The sequence below is a fragment of the Phodopus roborovskii genome, unplaced genomic scaffold (genome assembly GCF_943737965.1).
Source record: "Phodopus roborovskii unplaced genomic scaffold, PHOROB, whole genome shotgun sequence".
NCBI classification, from domain to species: domain Eukaryota; kingdom Metazoa; phylum Chordata; class Mammalia; order Rodentia; family Cricetidae; genus Phodopus; species Phodopus roborovskii.
This window is the reverse complement of record NW_026126408.1, coordinates 11,014,891-11,034,701: the sequence shown is the minus strand read 5'-3', so window position 1 is coordinate 11,034,701 and position 19,811 is coordinate 11,014,891. Positions and strand designations below refer to the sequence as shown.

At 38.5% G+C, this 19,811-nt stretch overlaps 1 protein-coding gene across 7 annotated transcripts in view; it reads right to left on the bottom strand.

Moving 5' to 3' along the window:
* The window catches only part of Ncoa1 (nuclear receptor coactivator 1), a 204,918-nt gene that overhangs the window by 27,045 nt on the left and 158,062 nt on the right, over positions 1-19,811 (bottom strand). For all 7 annotated transcript variants that reach the window (XM_051181712.1, XM_051181717.1, XM_051181715.1 and 4 more), the window contains 5 exons: positions 19,444-19,624; positions 9,978-10,095; positions 8,462-8,630; positions 7,948-8,262; positions 4,058-4,159 (listed from right to left, as the gene is read on the bottom strand). In XM_051181712.1, the coding sequence (XP_051037669.1) occupies positions 4,058-4,159; positions 7,948-8,262; positions 8,462-8,630; positions 9,978-10,095; positions 19,444-19,624 (885 nt within the window). The remainder of the gene's footprint in view (positions 1-4,057; positions 4,160-7,947; positions 8,263-8,461; positions 8,631-9,977; positions 10,096-19,443; positions 19,625-19,811) is intronic.

Here is a 19,811-nt window from a genome sequence, read left to right as displayed (position 1 = left end):
TGAAGACGGTCATTTCATATTCATCGCAGGAGAAATCCACCAACACAAAGTCTCAGTTCTGAGCATCTATGCCCCCAATACAAAGTCACCCACATTTGTAAAAGAAACACTACTAAAACTCAAAGCTCATATAAAACCTCACACACTTATAGTGGTAGACTTCAATACACCACTCTCAACACTAGACAGGACCACAAATCAGAAACTCAACAAAGAAAGAAAAGAATTAACAGAAGTTATGTCTCAACTGGGGTTAACAGACATCTATAGAACATTCCATCCAAAGACAAAAGAATATACCTTCTTCTCTGCTCCACATGGAACCTTCTCTAAAACTGACCACATACTAGGTGGCATAACAAACCTCAACAGATACAAGAGAATAGGAATAGTCCCCCGTATCTTATTGGGCCACCATGCTTTAAAATTGGAATTCAACAACAACACAAATAGCAGAAAACCTGCAAACTCATGGAAACTGAACAATGTGCATTTGCACCACACCTGGGTCAAAGAAGAAATAAAGAAATTAAGGACTTTCTAATATTCAACGAGATTGAGGATACAACATACCTGAACTTATGGGACACCTTGAATGCAGTGCTATGAGGAAAGTTCATTGCACTAAATGCCCATATGAAGAAAATAGAGGATAGTCACATAAGAGAATTAACAGCACAACTGAAAGCCTTAGAACAGAGAGAAGTGAACTCACCCTGTAGGAGTAGACACCAGGAAATAATCAACTTGAGAGCTGAAATCAACAAAATAGAAACCAGGAAAACAATACAAAAAAATCAATGCAATGAAGAATTGGTTTTTTGAGAAAATCAACAAGATAGACAAACCTTTATCCAAATTAACGAAAAAGCAGAGACAGAACATGCAAATTAACAAAATCAGAAACGAAATGGGGAACATAACAACAGACACAGAGGAAATCCAGACAATTTTCAGGTCATACTTTGAAAATCTGTATTCCACAAAAATTGAAAATTCAAAGGAAATGGACAAGTTTCTGGATAACTATCACTTATCAAAATTAAATCAAGAACAGACAAACAACTTAAATAGACCTATAACCCGCAATGAAATAGAAGCAGTCATCGAAAGCCTTCCAACCAAAGAAAGTCCAGGGCCAGATGGATTCAGCACAGAATTCTACCAGACATTCAAGGAAGAACTAATACCACTATTCCACAAGATAGAAACAGAAGGTTCATTGCCAAACTCTTTTTATGAGGCCACAATAACCTTGGTACCCAAGCCTCACAAAGACACAACTAAGAAAGAAAACTACAGACCAATATCCCTGATGAACATCGATGCAAAAATACTCAATAAAATACTGGCAAACCAAATTCAAGAATACATCAGAGAAATCATCCACCATGACCAAGTAGGCTTCATACCTGGATTGCAGGAATGGTTTAACACACGAAAATCTATCAACGTGATCCACCATATAAACAAACAGAAAAAGAAAAACCATATGCTTATCTCCCTAGATGCGGAAAAAGCCTTTGACAAAATTCAACACCCTTTCATGATAAAGGTCTTGGAGAGGTCATGGATAACAGGAACATACCTAAACATAATAAGAGCAATATACAGCAAACCAACTGCCAACATCAAACTGAATGGAGAGAAACTTAAGCCAATTCCTCTAAAATCAGGAACAAGACAAGGCTGCCCTCTCTCTCCATATCTCTTCAATATTTTACTGGAAGTTCTAGCTAATGCTGTAAGACAACAAAAGGAGATCAAGGGGATCCAAATTGGAAAGGAAGAAGTCAAACTGTCTACTTGCAGATGATATGATAGTTTACATAAGCGACCCAATAAACTTTACCAGGGAACTCCTACAGCTGATAAACACCTTCAGCAAACTAGCAGGATACAAGATAAACTCAAAAAAATCAGTAGCCCTACTTTTTTCAGACGACAAAGAGACAGAGAAAGAAATCAGAGAAACATCACCCTTTACAATAGCCACAAGCAACATAAAGTATCTTGGTGTAACGCTTACCAAACAAGTAAAAGACCTATATCTATATAATAAGAACTTTGTGGCTCTAAAGAAAGAAATTAAAGAAGATACCAGAAAATGGAAAGATCTCCCATGCTCTTGGATAGGTAGGATAAACATAGTAAAAATGGCAATCTTGCCAAAAGCAATCTACAGATTCAATGCAATCCCCATTAAAATCCCACCACAATTCTTCACCGACTTTGAAAGGATAATAATCAACTTTATATGGAAAAACAAAAGACCCAGGTTAGCCAAAACAACCCTATACAATAAAAGAACTTCAGGAGGCATCACCATTCCTGACTTTAAGCTCTACTACAGAGCTATAGTTCTGAAAACAGCCTGGTATTGGCATAAAAATAGACAGGTAGACCAATGGAATCGAATTGAAAATCCTGATATTAACCCACGCACCTATGAACACCTGATTTTCGACAAAACAGCTAAAATTATACAATGGGGGGAAGATAGCATCTTCAACAAATGGTGCTGGCACAATTGGATGAGGGTGTGTAGAAGACTGCAGATAGACCCATGTCTGTCGCCATGCACAAAACTCAAGTCCAAATGGATCAATCCAGCCACATTGAACCTCTTAGAAGAGAAAGTAGGAGGTACCCTTGAACAAATTGGTATAGGAGATTGCTTCCTGAACATAATTCCAGGGGCACAGATACTGAGAGCAACAATTAATAAATGGGACCTCTTCAAACTTAAAAGCTTCATGGCAAAGGACACAGTGGACAAGACCAAATGGCAGACCACAGACTGGGAAAAGATTTTCATCAATCCTATATCCGACAAAGGGCTGATCTCCAAAATATACAAAGAACTCAAGAAACTAGTCAACAAAACACCAAATAACCCTATTAAAAAATGGGGTACAGAACTGAAGAAAGAATTCTCAATAGAGGAAATCAAAAAGGCTGAAAGACACTTAAGAAAGTGCTTAACATCCTTAGATATCAGGGAAATGCAAATCAAAACAACTTTGAGATACCATCTTACTCCTGCCAGAATGGCTAAAATTAGAAACACCACTTAGGGTGCATGTGAGAGGGCAGAGAGGATAAAAGGGAGGTAGGAAGGTAGGGAAGGAGGGAAGGAGAGGGAACTGGGATCGACATGTAAAATAATAAATTAAATAAAAAAAAATGCTTTGACTCCAAGATTTAAGTTCAAGGACAAGTTACTGGGGAAAAGGATTTCTATTTTTGTTTCCACAGAAAAAGAAAAGCTATGGATTCCTTCCAGACTAATGTGGTTTGATCAAGCCAGACTGCCTGAAACAGAGTACGAGGTGATCCTACATTCAAAACAGCTGGACAAAGCAGCCTTACAGACTAGAGCCATGATTGCTGCATCTTCTTCGAATCCCCCATGACAGCGCCCCTTACCAGCAGGAAGTAGTTTGGAAAGAATGATGCCCAAATTCCCAAATATTGTCTATAAATGTTTGCTTTCACTTAAATGGACTTGGTTATATATATATATAAAAAAGATTTATTTATGCATTTTTTATGTCTATGGGTATGCTTTGCCTTTATGCATACCTGAACATCACAAGAGGGGATTGGATCCATTACCATACTGCATACAGACAGGTCAGAAGGCAACTTTGTGGAGTGGATTCTTCTTTTCTGGAGAGTTCAGGTTGCCAGGCTATGAGGCAAGTGCCTTTACTCACTGTGCCATCTCACTGGCCCCCATCCAGTTATTTTCAAGTATAAAATTCTATGACTTTAGTTTTATAAACAGGGATCTTTAAAATAAACCTACAAAATGCTGATGTTTAGACTGTTCATGGTGCATGGTTTTCTACTTGATCGTCCAGCATCACAAAGCAATAACAAAAACAGTAAAATGAAACACAGAACCTTTGCTTTTAGATGAAGTACCAGAAAGAGCTCAAGTAGGCGACTAATTCATTCTAGAAGCTCCCAGGGCATTTCAGCAACACTCAAGCCAATGCTAGGAAATGCTGCTTGAGCTGGAGAAGTTTACCAATGTCAGGCTCTGCTTTACCTGAGGTGTGATCTGCTGCTGCATGCCTGACCTCATGTTCATGCCAACGGGGGCAGTTGCTGCAAACTGGTTCAGGATCGCTTGCCGGTTTTGGTGCATCAGCTAAAGAAAATGAGGAGAAGGAAGGGTGACATTTCTATAGGCAAACATGGTATGACCTTAAAGGTAGCACAGGCTTTACTGGTCAGTAAAGCTTTAGTAGTGTGGCTTGGTAATACCTCCCATTCTAATTGTCAAAAGACTGTCTATCACACAATTGTAGCCGCCAGGACATTTAAAGGCAGGATATATATACACATAAACATACACACATGCAACATTAGTATACTTTAGAGAGTGTGTGAAGTTACTTCAGGGAAGCATAGTATTAGATGGAAAGACACAGCTTTAGACCTTAAAATATCATGAATGAAAAGCAAGTATGAAGTGAGGACAGCCATGCAAAGGTCTGGGAGAGAAATGGAAAGCCAAGGCCCCCTGGGCGGCACTCTCACTTGGATCTTTATATATACTTGGGGAAAATCCAACATGATATCATTAGCCAGAGAGAATTACATAAGAAACAAATGGCCTGAGAAAATGGATTATTTATTTAACTAGAAGAAGTAATCACTTTAGACCCACATTTCCCTAATTGGAGTTCTAAGGAACATTGTTATGCAGGATATTAATAGATGTGCCAGGAAAATGGCATACTGTGCTGTAGGATGTATTGGAGATGAGGGTTACATAAGGTGAAACAGATTTATTTACTGCAGTAATTTTATGCGCCTTTAATTGGCGAAAGCACACTGTGCATCTCTAAGAATGCATAGACTGCAATTTGTTCTTCACAAATCCTTTTTCTGATTTATAACTATCAATATTTATCTGTGAGAATAATCTGTAGGGCACTGGTTTGGAAGTTCAGTCTAGATCAGGCTAGTGTCACAGATATAGGCATCCTTTCACTTTATCAGGTAATAATAAAGTATATCTGAAAGATTTTATTGTACATAATCTATAGATCAAACTTTATTCCTCAATATAATTTAGTAAGAATAACCCCTTTGATGGGCTAATAACAATAACATTAATACTACATTATTTTGTTGTTTTTATTCTTGTTGTAGTGATGGAAACTGATCCTTGCACATGCTATGTATGCAAGCACTCTACTTCTGAGCTATACTTTTACTGTTACCCAGGTAGGTTTTAAACTGCTGGGCTCCATTGATCCTCCTGCATTGGTTTCTTGTGTAACTGGTAATATAGGCAGGCATATGCCATGAAATTCAGCAATATGTTGCCTGATGTTTATTTAGTATTTTATAACTTGCAAATTATACAAATGGGTAATTATGAATATATTTTATTGAACTATATGTAAGGAGAAAGTCTATTAAATAGAGTTTTATAAAAATAAAAATACAGCCAGGTAGTTCCAGCACTCGGAGACAGAGGCAGGTGGATCTCTATGAGTTTGAGGCCAGCCTTGTCTACAGAGCTAGTTCCAGGATAGCCAAGGCTGTTACAAAGGGAGGGTCCCTGTCTTGAAAAAAACAAAACAAACAAAATAAATAAATAAGCCCCAGAGCCCCATGAGCAGTGATTTAGTTTTTTTCTTGCCTAACAGCTTATCTTTTAATTCTGGAATCATTTATTTTCTGACTTACATTAGATCAGAAAAAAAAAAAAAACAGACTTTGAGGAAAAGTTAATACAATATATAAATGTTAAGATACAAATTTCAAGCCTAGTGGAATAAGAGAAAACATTCACAATTGTTTAAAAATAAAGATGCTTTTAAAAAGAAGTCAAAGGAACTCTTGGTACCCAACTTATGCTCTTCCTACATACCATGGCTGTAAGTATACAGAAAAGTTGGAAAACACTTCCCACTTAGGACAAGCCCTCTAGGGCAGAGCCTGGCATTCTCTGCTGCATCCTTATCCTGTGGATATTCCTTGCAGTATTCTCCTCATCAGCCACCTGCCACTTTAGGAACAAATGGATACAAACCCAGCTTCCCCTCCCCCCCAACTGAATATGAAACATTGTTTCATTAATCCAGGAACCTGACCTCATTCCTTGCCCCACTTTGCTTATGCAACCTTTAACTTCAGACCATATTTTCTTAACTTCAGCTTGTGAATTGAGTATATAAACATATATCTACTCTTTTTGACAGCATTTAGCAGTGCTTGCTGTGTGATTCAATGATTCTGGCAGCCACAAACATAGGCAGTTTTGACTACTTAAGTTCCTTGTATGATTTATTATTGATATCTTTTTGGGCACTTAGAGCAGCACCCCAACTGTGTTTAATTAAGATGCCAGCATTTCTAGGATTATTTCCTTTTCTGAAAGTGAACGACAGATCTGGGTATGATGATCCCCACCTTTAGTCTCAGCTCTTGGTAGGCTGAGGTTGGAGAATTTCGAGTCTGAGGACAGCCTGCCTCATACCAACTTTGTTTGAAAAGCTAACAAACCAAAACCACAAACCACACGAATACAGAGAATCCCACATCCACAACAATAGTCAAGGAACCAGCAAGTCTACTGAGAAGTCCTTTATCTTCACTAGTTCCTTAGGAATATGACTTTTATTTCTTTTTCTCTTGTCTCTTAATTGCTTTATTCTATCCTAGCATTTTAAAATACATTCCTTTCTTTTTTATTGCATTATTTAGATTTTCCCATTTCATCTTTTCTTTGTCCTCTCTTTCATCATCACCCTCTGTTTATAGAACAGAAATACATTTACATTGTTTATTATACTTGGTGAATATAATTTTATAAAGCTAGAACTCATTAAATGCTACAATATGCCAGGCATTGTGTTAAGAGCTTTACATTCTCTTATTTGATTCATATGTTTCTTTATGAGGCAAAGGGATTATCTGACTATTTTTTTTTGCCTTCAGAATTGGTTACTCTTATAGCCATTATGTCACATTGCCCTTCCTTTTTCTAGGATGTGTGGGTTAGACACAGAGCTTTGAGCATGCTGCAAATGTCCTAGCTTTCTAACGTAGCTGATTATTTATTTTCCTTCCTGAATTAGTACAGCTCTAAGCAATTTCTTCAAATACTTTTCTAGAAACTCAAGGAAATATACGTGTGTGGCTGAAAAATTAATAACAAGCAGCAATGACCTATATATAGCCCCAGTCATGACTCTTACAGATGGCATTTTATATCATCTGCCTCTGTGGTCTTTGGTGATCACCTCCCTGCCTGCTGACAACACAATCTTAAATATTTGTAGCACTACATTGATTACATTCAGATAAGACATCTGAATCATGCACAAAGCTCAGGTCTCCAAATGCATCTTTTCTTTCATTCATAATATCACTAAATTTCAATTTCACCAACTTTTCTTTTTTAAATTTTGTTTGTTTGTTTTGAGACAGGGTTTCTCTGTGTAACTTGGGAGCCTATCCAGGCTGGCCTTGAACTCACAGAGATCTGCCTCCCAAGTGCTGGGATTAAAGGTGTGCGCCGCCACTGCCCAGCCCAATCTCACCAACTTTAAATAATAAAGTTTACTTTGTCTCAACAATCCAATGATCTTTCTTGTTCTACTTTATACACTAAGCTACAGTTTTCTTTATTAATTTTGTAATTAAATGATATCTAATCTAAAACCATTTTATATTTTTTAAAAAATAAACCAAAAAATTATATTGCTTTAAAGCTGTAGGGTTCAAAGTACTTTGCCACAACTAGCACTCTTTAATAAAAGGTTCTTATTCTCATCCTAGCTGTCCCAGGATGGCTTTTTGAGTCTTTCACTGAGATTTGGGAGAGGACCAGACACTTTCATTGTAGCAACTCAGTTGTCACAGAGTGCTTTGGTAAAAAACCTTGGGGAAGAATCAACTGAAGAGGACATCACTCACCTGCTGCTGTCCCTGTAACCGCTGCTGTAGCTGAAGTCGCAGCTGGTTGGGTGCAGCTGGAGGTCTGTTTAGAGTCTGCCGGGGCTGCATGCCCATGCTGGGTGAAAAGGTGCCTCGGGGAGGTGTTACTTGAACTGGCATAGTTCCCAGGGAAGGCTTCTGCCTGACCATGCCTTGGAAAGGGCCAGGGAGGCTGGCAGTAGGAGAAGGAGATGAGTATGGCTGAGGGTAGAGGGCGGGTCTTTCATCCATCATCAGAGGTGGAGTTCCTTGCTGTGGCGGAAACCTCTCAGATAAGACATCTAATCCACCTCCCTGTTGGAAAAGAAGCCGGAATATTTTATAAACAAGGTCTGGCAACAAATGAGATGTATGTCTATACATAAATTTTCACCTGGGAGCAAGTTATCTCTAGAAAGTTTTAGAACATGTTCATTCTGAATTCATGCTCATTGGAAGCTCATCACCCAAAGGGACCATTGCTCTGGTTGCTCAGGACTAGTCTGGCAAGCACCTGGACAAGCTTGTCGATCCCCAGAGCCCTGTCTAGCTCGGCCAGCTCTGTTTCGTCTTTGCCACTGAGGAAGGACACCAGTTGTTCCAGAAGGGCCTTCTCATCGTTTCTTCCTTCTACTGTTGTTGGTGGGCAGAGAAGCTCATCTAATTGTGAGCTAATGCATTGGCTGTGGGAGAAGAAGATGAGAAGGGCAGGAAAAGAAATGATTCAATTTTAAGAAAGTAAAGGATACAGACATATATGCACTAATCTGGCTTTAGAAAGTTCTATTATGTTGGCAACGAAATGCTCTATAATTAGGGTGCAGAAATTCAGAAAACATGTTCTTGGATATATGTACATGAGCGTGCATGTGTGCATGTGTGTAGAGCACAGGCTGATACGGGGTATCTTTCTCAATTATCACTTCATCTTATTTTTCTGAGACAGGGTCTCTCCTTAAACCTGGAGCTTGGTTAGACTGGCTCCCTCCCTCTTTCCTTCCCTCCCTCCCTCCCACCCTCCCTCCCTCCGTCTTTTCCTTCCTTCCTTCCTTCCTTCCTTCCTTCCCTCCCACTCTCCCTTAAACATGGGCTCTGGGATGCACACTTGAGGTTTCATGCTTGTGTGGCAGCACTTTACCCAATGAACCATCTCGCTAGATCTTCAGAATTATTCTTATTCTATCTATTGTGTGGATATTATTAATTACTATGATTAAATCACAGTCAAAACAGTGAATTTATTTTGTGCTTTCAAAGATGACTAAATTATCTTGAAAATATAAAGTAAATATTATATACAAAAGAAATTAAGTTGAAAATTGTTAACGTGCTAGTGGCTCAGATAAAGCCAAACTGTTCACAGATTCATGCAGACAACATGCAGGCTAATCCAAACTGATATAATTGATGTCTATAACAGACACATATAGAAAATAATGAAAACATAATCACATGAGTGTTATAACAAAGAATTACTCTTTTGAGAAAATGTAAGGGAAAACAGTTCTGATAATGTTCTAAATATATTTATTCTTCCTTTGATTGCCATGTGTGAGACGTATTCTGTGTTGCAAAACACAGATGCCTGTGTGAATTGAGAAATTAACTCAACGTTAACAGAACATTGAGCAGATATATTTTCTTTCTTTACATACTCTTGCTCCAAACAAAGAAAATGATGGACAAAGTAACCCACAGCTAAAAGTTTAAAGGCAACATAACTGGTATATTAAGGTCAGTTTATCCACAGCTTCTATGAATACATGGAAATCAAAGAAATGCAAGGGATGAAATATAAAATGAGACCTGCACATCATATCAACCTTGTAGTGATTATAGAGTATATCTGCCCTGTGGTCATATGGTAAATGAATCTACTTCATCTGCTTGACTGTGTCCTCTGGTACCCCCTTTTTAATTAAACATTCACATCAATCTATAGCGCAGCCTGGAATGCAGTTTGGGAATAGTAGTTTCTGGCTTAGAAGCTGATATCTAATAGTGTATAAAATACGAAGTGTCTCACTTACTCGTCTGGTTTATTCTGATTTATTGCCGTCACAGTATTATTTGTCCATGGAATCTGATCGCCTGCTCCTGGTTGTCCAAACTGGTTATCGATTGCTTCTAATTCTAGTTCAGGCAATCCTGATTGAGGAGAAAGAGCTCACTGTTACAGATGAGGATCAGGTAACATTTCAGAAGTAATGGGGGGGGCAGGATTTCCTCATAGAGCATTATCCCGATGAAACAGAAGTGATGTATTTGGAAACTTTTTTTTTGTATCTTTTATTCTTCTGGAGCTGAGGACTGAACCCAGGGCCCTGAGCTTGCTAGGCAATTGCTCTACCACTGAGCTAAATCCCCAACTATGTATTTGGAAACTTAAACTGGATGGTATCCACACAGAATAAAAAGTAAATGAGGAAAGGTAAAAAGATATCTGAATCAAAACAAAATTGGGTGTTTACTGCACACAGGCTGACATCACTCCAGGAAATCAAGGACTGTCAGAGGTTCCTATTTTATGACATCATTTTGGTTTGCTGCTTTTTCAGCCTATACTGGGAAATGAATGCAATAATCAGAAGACAAAGTTCATCCATGAAAGAGACGCTGAAAGGCACTGTAGCTAGCTTGAGGCTATCTGGCAAGCAAGCAGGGCTCTGAAAGGACAACTGTATCACTGAGCAAAGCCAATGCTTATGATGCTCGTGTGACAGCAGGCTGGATTATGCTTTGTAACAGAAGAAAATGATACATGTACTTTGGAAAAATTATCTGGAGAAGCCTTTACAGTGATTTGATTTTACATGGATGATGTTCTGTCTGCATATTGTGCACTACATGCATTCAGTGCCCAAGGAGGCTGGAAGAGGACATCAGGTCCTCTAGAGCTGGAGCTACAGATGGTTGTGAGACACCATGTGGGTGCAGGGAACCGAATTCAGGTCCTCTAGAAGGGCAGTCAGTGCTTTTGTTGACTAAACCATCTCATCTCCCCAGCCCATGCAGCAGCTTTCTGGAAATTAATGGTTATCTTTGAACTATTTACACTAGGGAAAACTAAAAATAATCTAAATTCTAGAAACTCAGGGATTCATTAATTAAGGTACACATACTGATAATGTAAAAGAGAAAAAGTGTGTACTGAGATGCTACATTCAGCTAGATTCTGTTCTTATAAACTTATAAATACTGAAGAAAATTCTAGGATGTTTTCCTTGTAAAAATTTTTGGTTCAATTTGGGCATTAAGAGTGAGATATTTTTCCTCTTTATAAAGTTTTATTTAATTTCTAAAATGAATATACCCTCATCCATCATTGTTATGGGCTAAATTATATTCCCCTCCTCAAAATTCATTATGTGGAAATTCTGACATCCAGGACCTCAAAACATGACACTCTGGGGACAGGACCTTTGAAGAGGTCATTCATTGTAAAAAGGCTAATGTAACTAATGTCTTCATAGTAAAAAAGATTAAGGCACTAACATCACAGAGGGAAGGTGGCCATTCCCAAGAGAAAGGAAAGAGACTTAAGAAAACAGACTTTAACACCCTGATGTTGAACTCCTGGCTTCCAAAAACTGTGAGAAAATAATCTATGGTGTTTTGTTACAGAAGCCCTAGTTAACTAAAACAATGTTTAGGAAGTAAAAGGGCCTTGAAGTTTGCTGTTTTTGTGGTCCTAGGGACTGAAGCCATGTCTATACATGCTAGGGGGTGGACTTTGATGTTTCAAAAGCCCACACCAGACCCATTTTTGACTCCCTCCTTCTCACTCTGCCTGCAGATCAGGATGCAAAGCTCTCAGCTACTGCTACAGTGCCATGCCTGTCTGTCTACTTCCTACTGTGATGGTCATGTACTCACCTTCTAAAATAGTTAGCAACCCGCAGTTAAATGCTTTTTATAAGATTTTCCTAGGTGATGGTGTCTCTTTATAGCAATAGAAAAGTAATTAAGATATACTGCCTATGTGCCTGGTGCCTTTGGAGGCCAGAAAATGTCACTAGATCTTCAGGAACTAGAGTTAATTATGGTTGTGCTGACATGCAGGTGCTAGGAATCGAGCCTGGGTCTTTTGCAAGAGTAACAAGTGTTCTTAACTGCTGTGCCAACTGTCCAGCTTGACCTTCACTTCATGTAAATGCATGTAACTACAACTTTTAATTAAACTAAGTCTAACTATGACAAAGGATATAAAAATCAAATTCTGAAGATTCTTAAAGACACAGTAAGCAAACGATGGAACAGTAATCACCTGATTTCTACTGCTATCTAAATCAGGATGGTGGCCACAAATTTCTTAAAGTTGCCCCACTGATCTACTTTAACAGCAGATCTTCAATACTAACTCTAATAAATATAGCCTACAAAAAGTTAATTATGTTTCATTTTGAGAAAATGTGCATGGCTGTGTATTATCAACGCCAAGCACTGCAGTAAGATAGTTTACTTTATATTAGGACACAGCATCTTATTTGATTAGTCTTAATGGAAAATACTAAGAGAATAAGTTAAAATATTTTCAGAACATAGCCAGACATGGTGGCAAACACCTATAAACTTAGCATTGGGAAGCTAAGGCAGGAAGTTCTAGAGTTGGAGGCCAGCCTGCTTTATCTCATATTAAAAACAAAACTAAAACCCAAAAAGAAACAAAGAGAGTAAGATACAAGAGTTGAGTTTGATGTCCAGGCAAACATTAGTAAATAAAAACAAACAATAATGAAATCTACAATAGAAACCACTTTGATTCACTTAAGTTTTGTTTATATAGGTTCTATGCTTAAAGGAACTTGGTTTTATCTTAGGGTCACTTCAATCTTTAGACTTCCTTTAGAAATTGCCTTTTATAGAAAATCTGAGTTACTTGTTAGAATCTAGGAAATACACAAGTTTTCTCTTTCATTTCATGGTGGGGGGAGGCTATTTTTAGTCATGTTTGTTTTCTCACCACAAACATGAATGTGAGTGCGTGCATGCATGCTTGCGTGCGTGCGTGTGTCTGTGTATGTAAAACAGGACAAAGGCCTGTTTTTGGAGAGAGGCAGCTAAAGTGGAATTTAAAAGAGGAGCCCCAGAGACAGCTAGTAGAGCATTTACATATGCACATATAATGTTATTCTTTCATTTTTTAAAAAATTACTTTAATGTTTTATTTAACAAAATAATTAGACATGTTTATGGGGTACCATGTAATATATATATTTGAATAATCAATTCAGAACAATTAGTAATATCCATTACTTTAATCCTTATCAGTTCCTTGTGCCAAAAGGGTTTAGCGTCTTCTCTTAGCTATCTTGAAACAGGAATTGTTATTAGTTATAATTACCCTATGTACTGACACATACCAGAATGTGTTCTTCCTTTTTAACTGTACATTTATACCCACTGGCCAAGCCTTCTCTATTTCCCAAATGTCACCTACATTTGTTGGCCTCTGATAGCCACTGTTCTGTGAGATCAGTGTTTTTTAGATTCCAGCATATATAATGTTATTCTTCCTCAGCTGTTGAAAAGGAAGCTTCTGGTTCAGTTTGTGTTATATCTAGAAGTAACTGTGTATAGCAGTTAGAGTGTAATTGTTGTCTTTTAAACAGTAAGTAGAAAAAGGACTGGTTTCTTTAGTAAATAAAAGCTTCCATAAATTAGAGCCCAATAATCAAGTAGAAAAATAGGGCCTATGAAGAGCTTGTTTAAGATCATTGAAAATGGTCAACTTAACTCAGTAAAAGAAATTGTTTGAAATTACACTGTGAAAAAAATGTAATATTTACAAAGATAAGAAAACACATAATTCAAATTACTGAGAAAGATATGCAGAAATAGCATCAGTGGTATAATTTGTGAGAAGGATCATTTAGTATCACCTATATACCTATCCCTTGATCCAGACATTTATACTCAGAATTTATACTTCAGATATACCCTTATAAGTGATAATCATCTCTACAGTTCTCTGCAATAATAAGATACCAGTCACCAGTCAACTCTGAGTAACCCTAACCCTCATATAGATACAAGAATGCACAAGTTATGAACAGCATGCCATCCAAGAAAAGGGTTAAAATACAAAACAGTCAATGTGCATAGTATCATGCTTTTTCTTAATGTGTAGCTCAGGCTAGCCTTGAATTTGCTTATGTAGCTGTAGCCCAGGCTGGTTTTTAACTGGTTATCCCCCTGCCATGTACACACACACACACACACACACACACACACACACACACACACAGAGAGAGAGATAAATGTATACACATATACACTTAAGAGTACACGCACAGAAGATGAAGTCTCTTGTATATTGTTTAGACTTACGAAAGATATGACATTACAGCTGGGTGGTGGCCATGCACACCTTTAATCCCAGTATTAAGGAGGCAGAGGCAGGTGGTTAGCTGTGAGTTTGAGGCCAACCTGGTCTACAGAGTGAGTTCCAGGGCAGCCAAGATTACACAGAGAAACCCGGTCTCAAAAAAATAAAAACAAAAACAAAAAATATGACACTACTTTTAGAATGAAAAGATAATATTACATAGTCTTATTGGTACTGTTTTGCATTTGTAAGTATGTGAATATCTTAATTACTAAAACAAATAAAAAAAGCCCCACACTATATGTAACCTCTAAAACAAGAAAGTGAAATGAATCTAAAAACTTATTCCATGTGGAACTTATTACTTTATAGCTATATATTTTAATGACCTACAAGTCAATAGAATTAAAAAAAATAACCATCAAGGAATGTGTATATTGAGGGAATGTAAAAACATTTGTAGGAGGAGCTCATTTTTTCCCTTGGATGCTTCTGGAATTCCCCTGGAACTATTTAACCAGTCTACAAGTCATTTAAAAAGTTTCATTATAGGTAAACTTAATTATACTTTTGAATAACACAATGTTATTCAATGTTACTGACATAGCAGGATGGCTCAGCAGATAAAGGCATTTGCTATCAAGATCAAGGCTGACCAGTCTTTACCTTGTACATGTGATCCTCCTGCCTCTGGGGCCTGCAAGCATGTACAACTCTGCTCAGCTTTATGTGGTGCTAGAGACAGAACCCAGGACTTCATGCATGCTAGACTCTTCCAGTTGAGCTATAGCCCCATTTACTATTATTTGCATGTACTCTCCCTCTTATTTGCTTACTTATTTTAATATTACAAAACTTTATCACAAATATAAGATCTGGGGAAATTCCTGATCCTGCTGAAAGCATTAATAACCATGGACCTCACAGCAAGTTGTAAAACATGGCATTCCTAGGCTTAGTTCCACTCCCGAGGGAGTGACACCCTCAAATAGCTAGCTGGATTTGTAAGGTTACTGTATCATTTAGTATTTAAACATAATTTGATACTGAGCAGGAAGGAAGAACACTTTTATGTCTAGTCAGGGTAAACTATCATTCAGTAACACACCTACTGATTCCTCAGGTACTAACGTTTAGATAACAGCAAGCATTTTTGATCTACTGTACTTTTAGAGTCACATTTATTGTCTCTTTCCTTTTCATCACAAAGTGGAAAACTTTGAATGCACAAGTATTACTGGGATGTGGACAGTGAATTCTAACTTTACTTGGTTATATGTGGTTGACCTTTTAATAACATTAGCTAAAGACTATCATTAAACCTGATGCCACAGAAGTTAGACTAATGGAACTAAACAGCCCTGCTCAGTGAAGGAGATGGGGCAGGCACACCCCAGGAAGAATTCCTTTGGCTGAGATCCCCGGCTACCCACTGTATGTACTCATTTCACTCTGACCTGGATTTAGGCTGTGCTACAGGCTATAGCAGCCATATCAACAAGGCCAGGGACTGAAAGAAAACGCATGAGGAACTTTCCTGGTGATCAGAGATCTACAACAGGGTCTCATGCTGATCTGGTCAACATGCCCCAGGGATTGCAGGCATGTGCTGTCATGTGGGTGTCATGTCATTTTTATGTGGATGCTGGGGATTGACCCTGGGTCCTTATGCTTACATGGCAAACACAGAGCCAATTAAGACACCTCTCCAGCCTTGGTATTACTTTTTTGATCAATGAGCTTGGTTAAAAGTAACTTCAAATTATCAAACATTCAATTGACTCTCAAAGACAGGATCTGGAGGACACCAGACAGTTCAGAAGGACACCATAGGACTGAGAAGAAAACTACTGAGAGCTTGAAGCCAACTTGGGCTACTTTGCAAGAACCCATCTCAAAGCAACAACAGCAAAAGCCCCAAACAAACAACCAAAAGAACAAAACCAAAATCAGTGAAATAAGAAACATAAGAAGGGAAAAATCCAGGACCGAAAGGAAGAAAGGAAAGATGTATTAGTGAAACTGAACTCTGAATGATAAAGCACAAATGGAAACACACTAAAGCTGTAACTGAACTAAATTGAGACACGGGGGAGAAGACTTCCCTAAGTGGGTTTTCTCAGAAGAGCACTAGCACAACTCAGGAACAGGCCATGGGCTATTGCTGGGACAATTGAAGGACAATGGACAGCTGCCACCAAACCTCTGCTCTGATGCAGCTGACTCTGGAATGTGCCCATGGATTAAAAAAATGGCCAGTCTGTGACTCATGGTACAAGTTCAGCCCAGGGAGTCTCCCAAAGTGGGTGCCAAGACTGCTACATGGAGTTTCCCTACTGTCAATCTATTCCCATTTAACAACTGAGAAATGAAGCATCTACAGCCAGAATCTATGTTCACTATCAGGAAAAAGGGCTTCTTTAGATAAAGAAACATGCTAGCTACCAGAATTCTCAAATCTAAGTCTTCTAGATATACTGAGAGAATTCACCAGTCAAGCAATGTCAACAGTAGCAAAGAGAGAGCAAGCAAAATTTAATAATACTGAAAGAAAAGAAAAAAAAAAAAAAAAAAGCACTGGTACAGAAAGGACAGACCATTGTTAAAATAAATGATCCTTACACAGACTCTGGATTCTCCCAGCTCCCTCTCTCCATTAGGGTGTCCTACTGTTTGGAGTGAGATCTGAAAGAGCTGAGACTGGTGGGCAGAGTGCCTAGGCCCCTCCAGTGTGTGGACTCAGTACAAAGTACTGACACACTTGGGAGATACACCTCTGGCCTGGGCACTGGCTCTCCTGGGTAGACAAAGTAGGTGAGGAGGCTCTGGAGCCAAGGGGGATCTAACCAGGTCACAAAGCTCTTTGGGGCCAGTAGTGGGTCTCAGTATTAGAAAGAAGGAAAGCTACTAAAAGTGAATGTAGTCCTGAAGGTGAAAAATAGGGATGGCTCTCAGTGCACATCAGCACCACCCTGTACAGCAGGACTCACAACAGAGTCCAGCTGCCCCATAGCCATCCTAGAGGGCCTGGGAAGGAGCTCCTCCAGTTCTTCCTAAATATTTCACTTCTATATGTATGAATGTTTGTCTGCATATATGCACATGCACCAGATGCATGCCTGGTGCCTGTGGAGGCCAGGAGAGAGGAGGCATCTGATCCTGGAACTGGAGTTACTGGCTGCTGTGAACTGCCATCAGGGTGCTGGGAACTTGGAATCTCTGCAAGAGCAGCCAGTGCTCTTGGCCTCTGAGCAATCCCTCCAGCTCTGACTTCTTCAGCTTGTAATCATTTTTTTTTTTTAAATTTCACAATACTTTTAGTATTGTTTTACCTTATTTAAAAAATCTTTTGTTTTTACTTTTTATAAATGTACTTAATTTCATTTACATTTTTTATTTTACTACCACCCCCCCCACACACACAGAGCCAGGGGTTGAACTGACATCCCCTCAATGACAGGCAAAACCACCACAAAGATCTTCCCTCCTCATGGTCTTCTCTTTTTCTTTTTCTTTCCTTCTTCTTCCTTTTCCTGGCTCTCTCCTTCACTGTGCAATTTTACTAATTTTCCATGGATTCTTAACCTTGTAGTTTATGTTTGCACTTTCTTTTCTTTTAGTTACTATGGCTTGTTTTCTCTTTCCTTTTGTATTTGGGTCTCTCTAATACTTTATGTAGATAACAGTTTCTTCTTCCTTTTTTTTTTTTTTAAACATGTTTACTTCACCTGTTTCTAAGTGATCCTGGGTATAGGAAGTCAGTGGCTTTATTTATTCTTCTATCACTTTTACATCTTTGTTTTAAGTGGTACTGGATATATAAATTAGTAGGTTTTTGTTGTTGTTCATTTGATACAATGTGTCACTTTTCTTTAAAGATTTTTATTTTATCACTGGTTTTGATTATTTTTGGGAAATTTGACTGTGATATCATTTTCCTTTTTCTGTTATACATGCCACATGCCTCCCCACTCCATCCCCAATTGGGGTCCCCCCTACTTGCACTTGGTTTGGTAAGTGTCTCAAAAAAAAAAAAAGTTTTGTTGTCTAGGCATAGAGGGAGGGAGGCAGAAGGACTGCTGTAAGTTCAAGGCCAGTCTGGTCTATAGAGGCAAGGCTCCAGAGCAACAGTGTCTCAGAACAACTAGCCTAAACTAAACAACAAAATCAAGCCAGTCATTACAAATCAAGCCAAACAAGAAGCTGTGTTGACTCAGAGATCTGCCTGCCTCTTGCCTTCCAAGTGCTGGGATTACCTGGCTGTAAAAAAAAAAAAAAAAAAAAAAAGACAAGGTGTAGTATGAGAACTTTTTATATTAGGCAGTTGTTGAAGCCTTTGAATCTGAGATTCATATCCTTAATTAGTTCCAGAAAATTTCCCCTATTTTTTTTATTTGGTATTATCTTCCCTTCCTATTTTCTTCTACTTGTTTACTTTTATAATTCTTACTAATAACTGGCCCTCTTAAGTAGATCTTGCAATTTCTTTAGCTTTTTCTTCTGTGTTTTCTACTTGTTTTTTGGTCTTTTTCACATTTCCTTCATTATTCTGCATCTATCAATCTACCTACCTACCTATATATACACACATCCATATTTACATCTATTCCCCCTACCCCCCAACCCCCCAGACAGAGTCTCACTATGTAGTCCTGCTCCATATGTAAACAGTAGCATGCTTTGTCTTTTTGGTTTTTTGGACCACTAGTCTCCACTAGTCATGACATAGAGACTTATATTTGAAAAACATGATCTGACCCAATATTGTATTTCTCAATGTTATTATGGGATGTTCTAGATAAAAACACAAATCACTCTCCTTACCATCAACCACTCACTGCAACCTAAATTACAAAAGGATAGGGGTTTTACTGAATTAGAAACAGACTAGATCAGTGCATGCTATAATCCTAGTACTTGGGACATGAAGGTAAGCGGGTTAGGAGTTCAAGGCATCCTCTGATACATAGTGAATTTGAGGCTATACTCTGGGACACACTAGAGCCGGTCTAAATGGAAATGAATGATGAGTTAAATTCTTGTGTCTTTAATGTTTAGAGTGGCATAATGAAGAGATGTTTAATTCTTAAAAGACAAAGGGTTCTGCAATCATGGAGTAATTGCTAACCCACAGCTCCACTAAGTGAGATGTGGGCCCCAGCACATACTGTTCAGCCGGGGAGCAGCTCTGGCAGTGGTGGGCTGAAGCAAAGTGGGCATTGTCTCTGACTTGATGTTGACACCAGTGACCGCGCTGTCCATCCTGTCTGTCTCACACAAACTTGGCAACTGTGCTGCCTTCTCCAGTGTGGGCAGTAATTGATCAAACTGGTCGAGGTCAGCTGTAAACTGAGAAGAGAAGCATATGTTAGAGGGAACGGATTTTACATTTTCATCTGTAGATGAAGAAGAAAGGTGTTTGCTTCAGTTCTGGAAATCAAATGTGACAGAGACTGAATTAAGAGAAGATAGGAGCCAGACCTTATTGAAATTACTTGATCTGGCCTGGTGTGGCAGCATGGCACATACCTTCGAT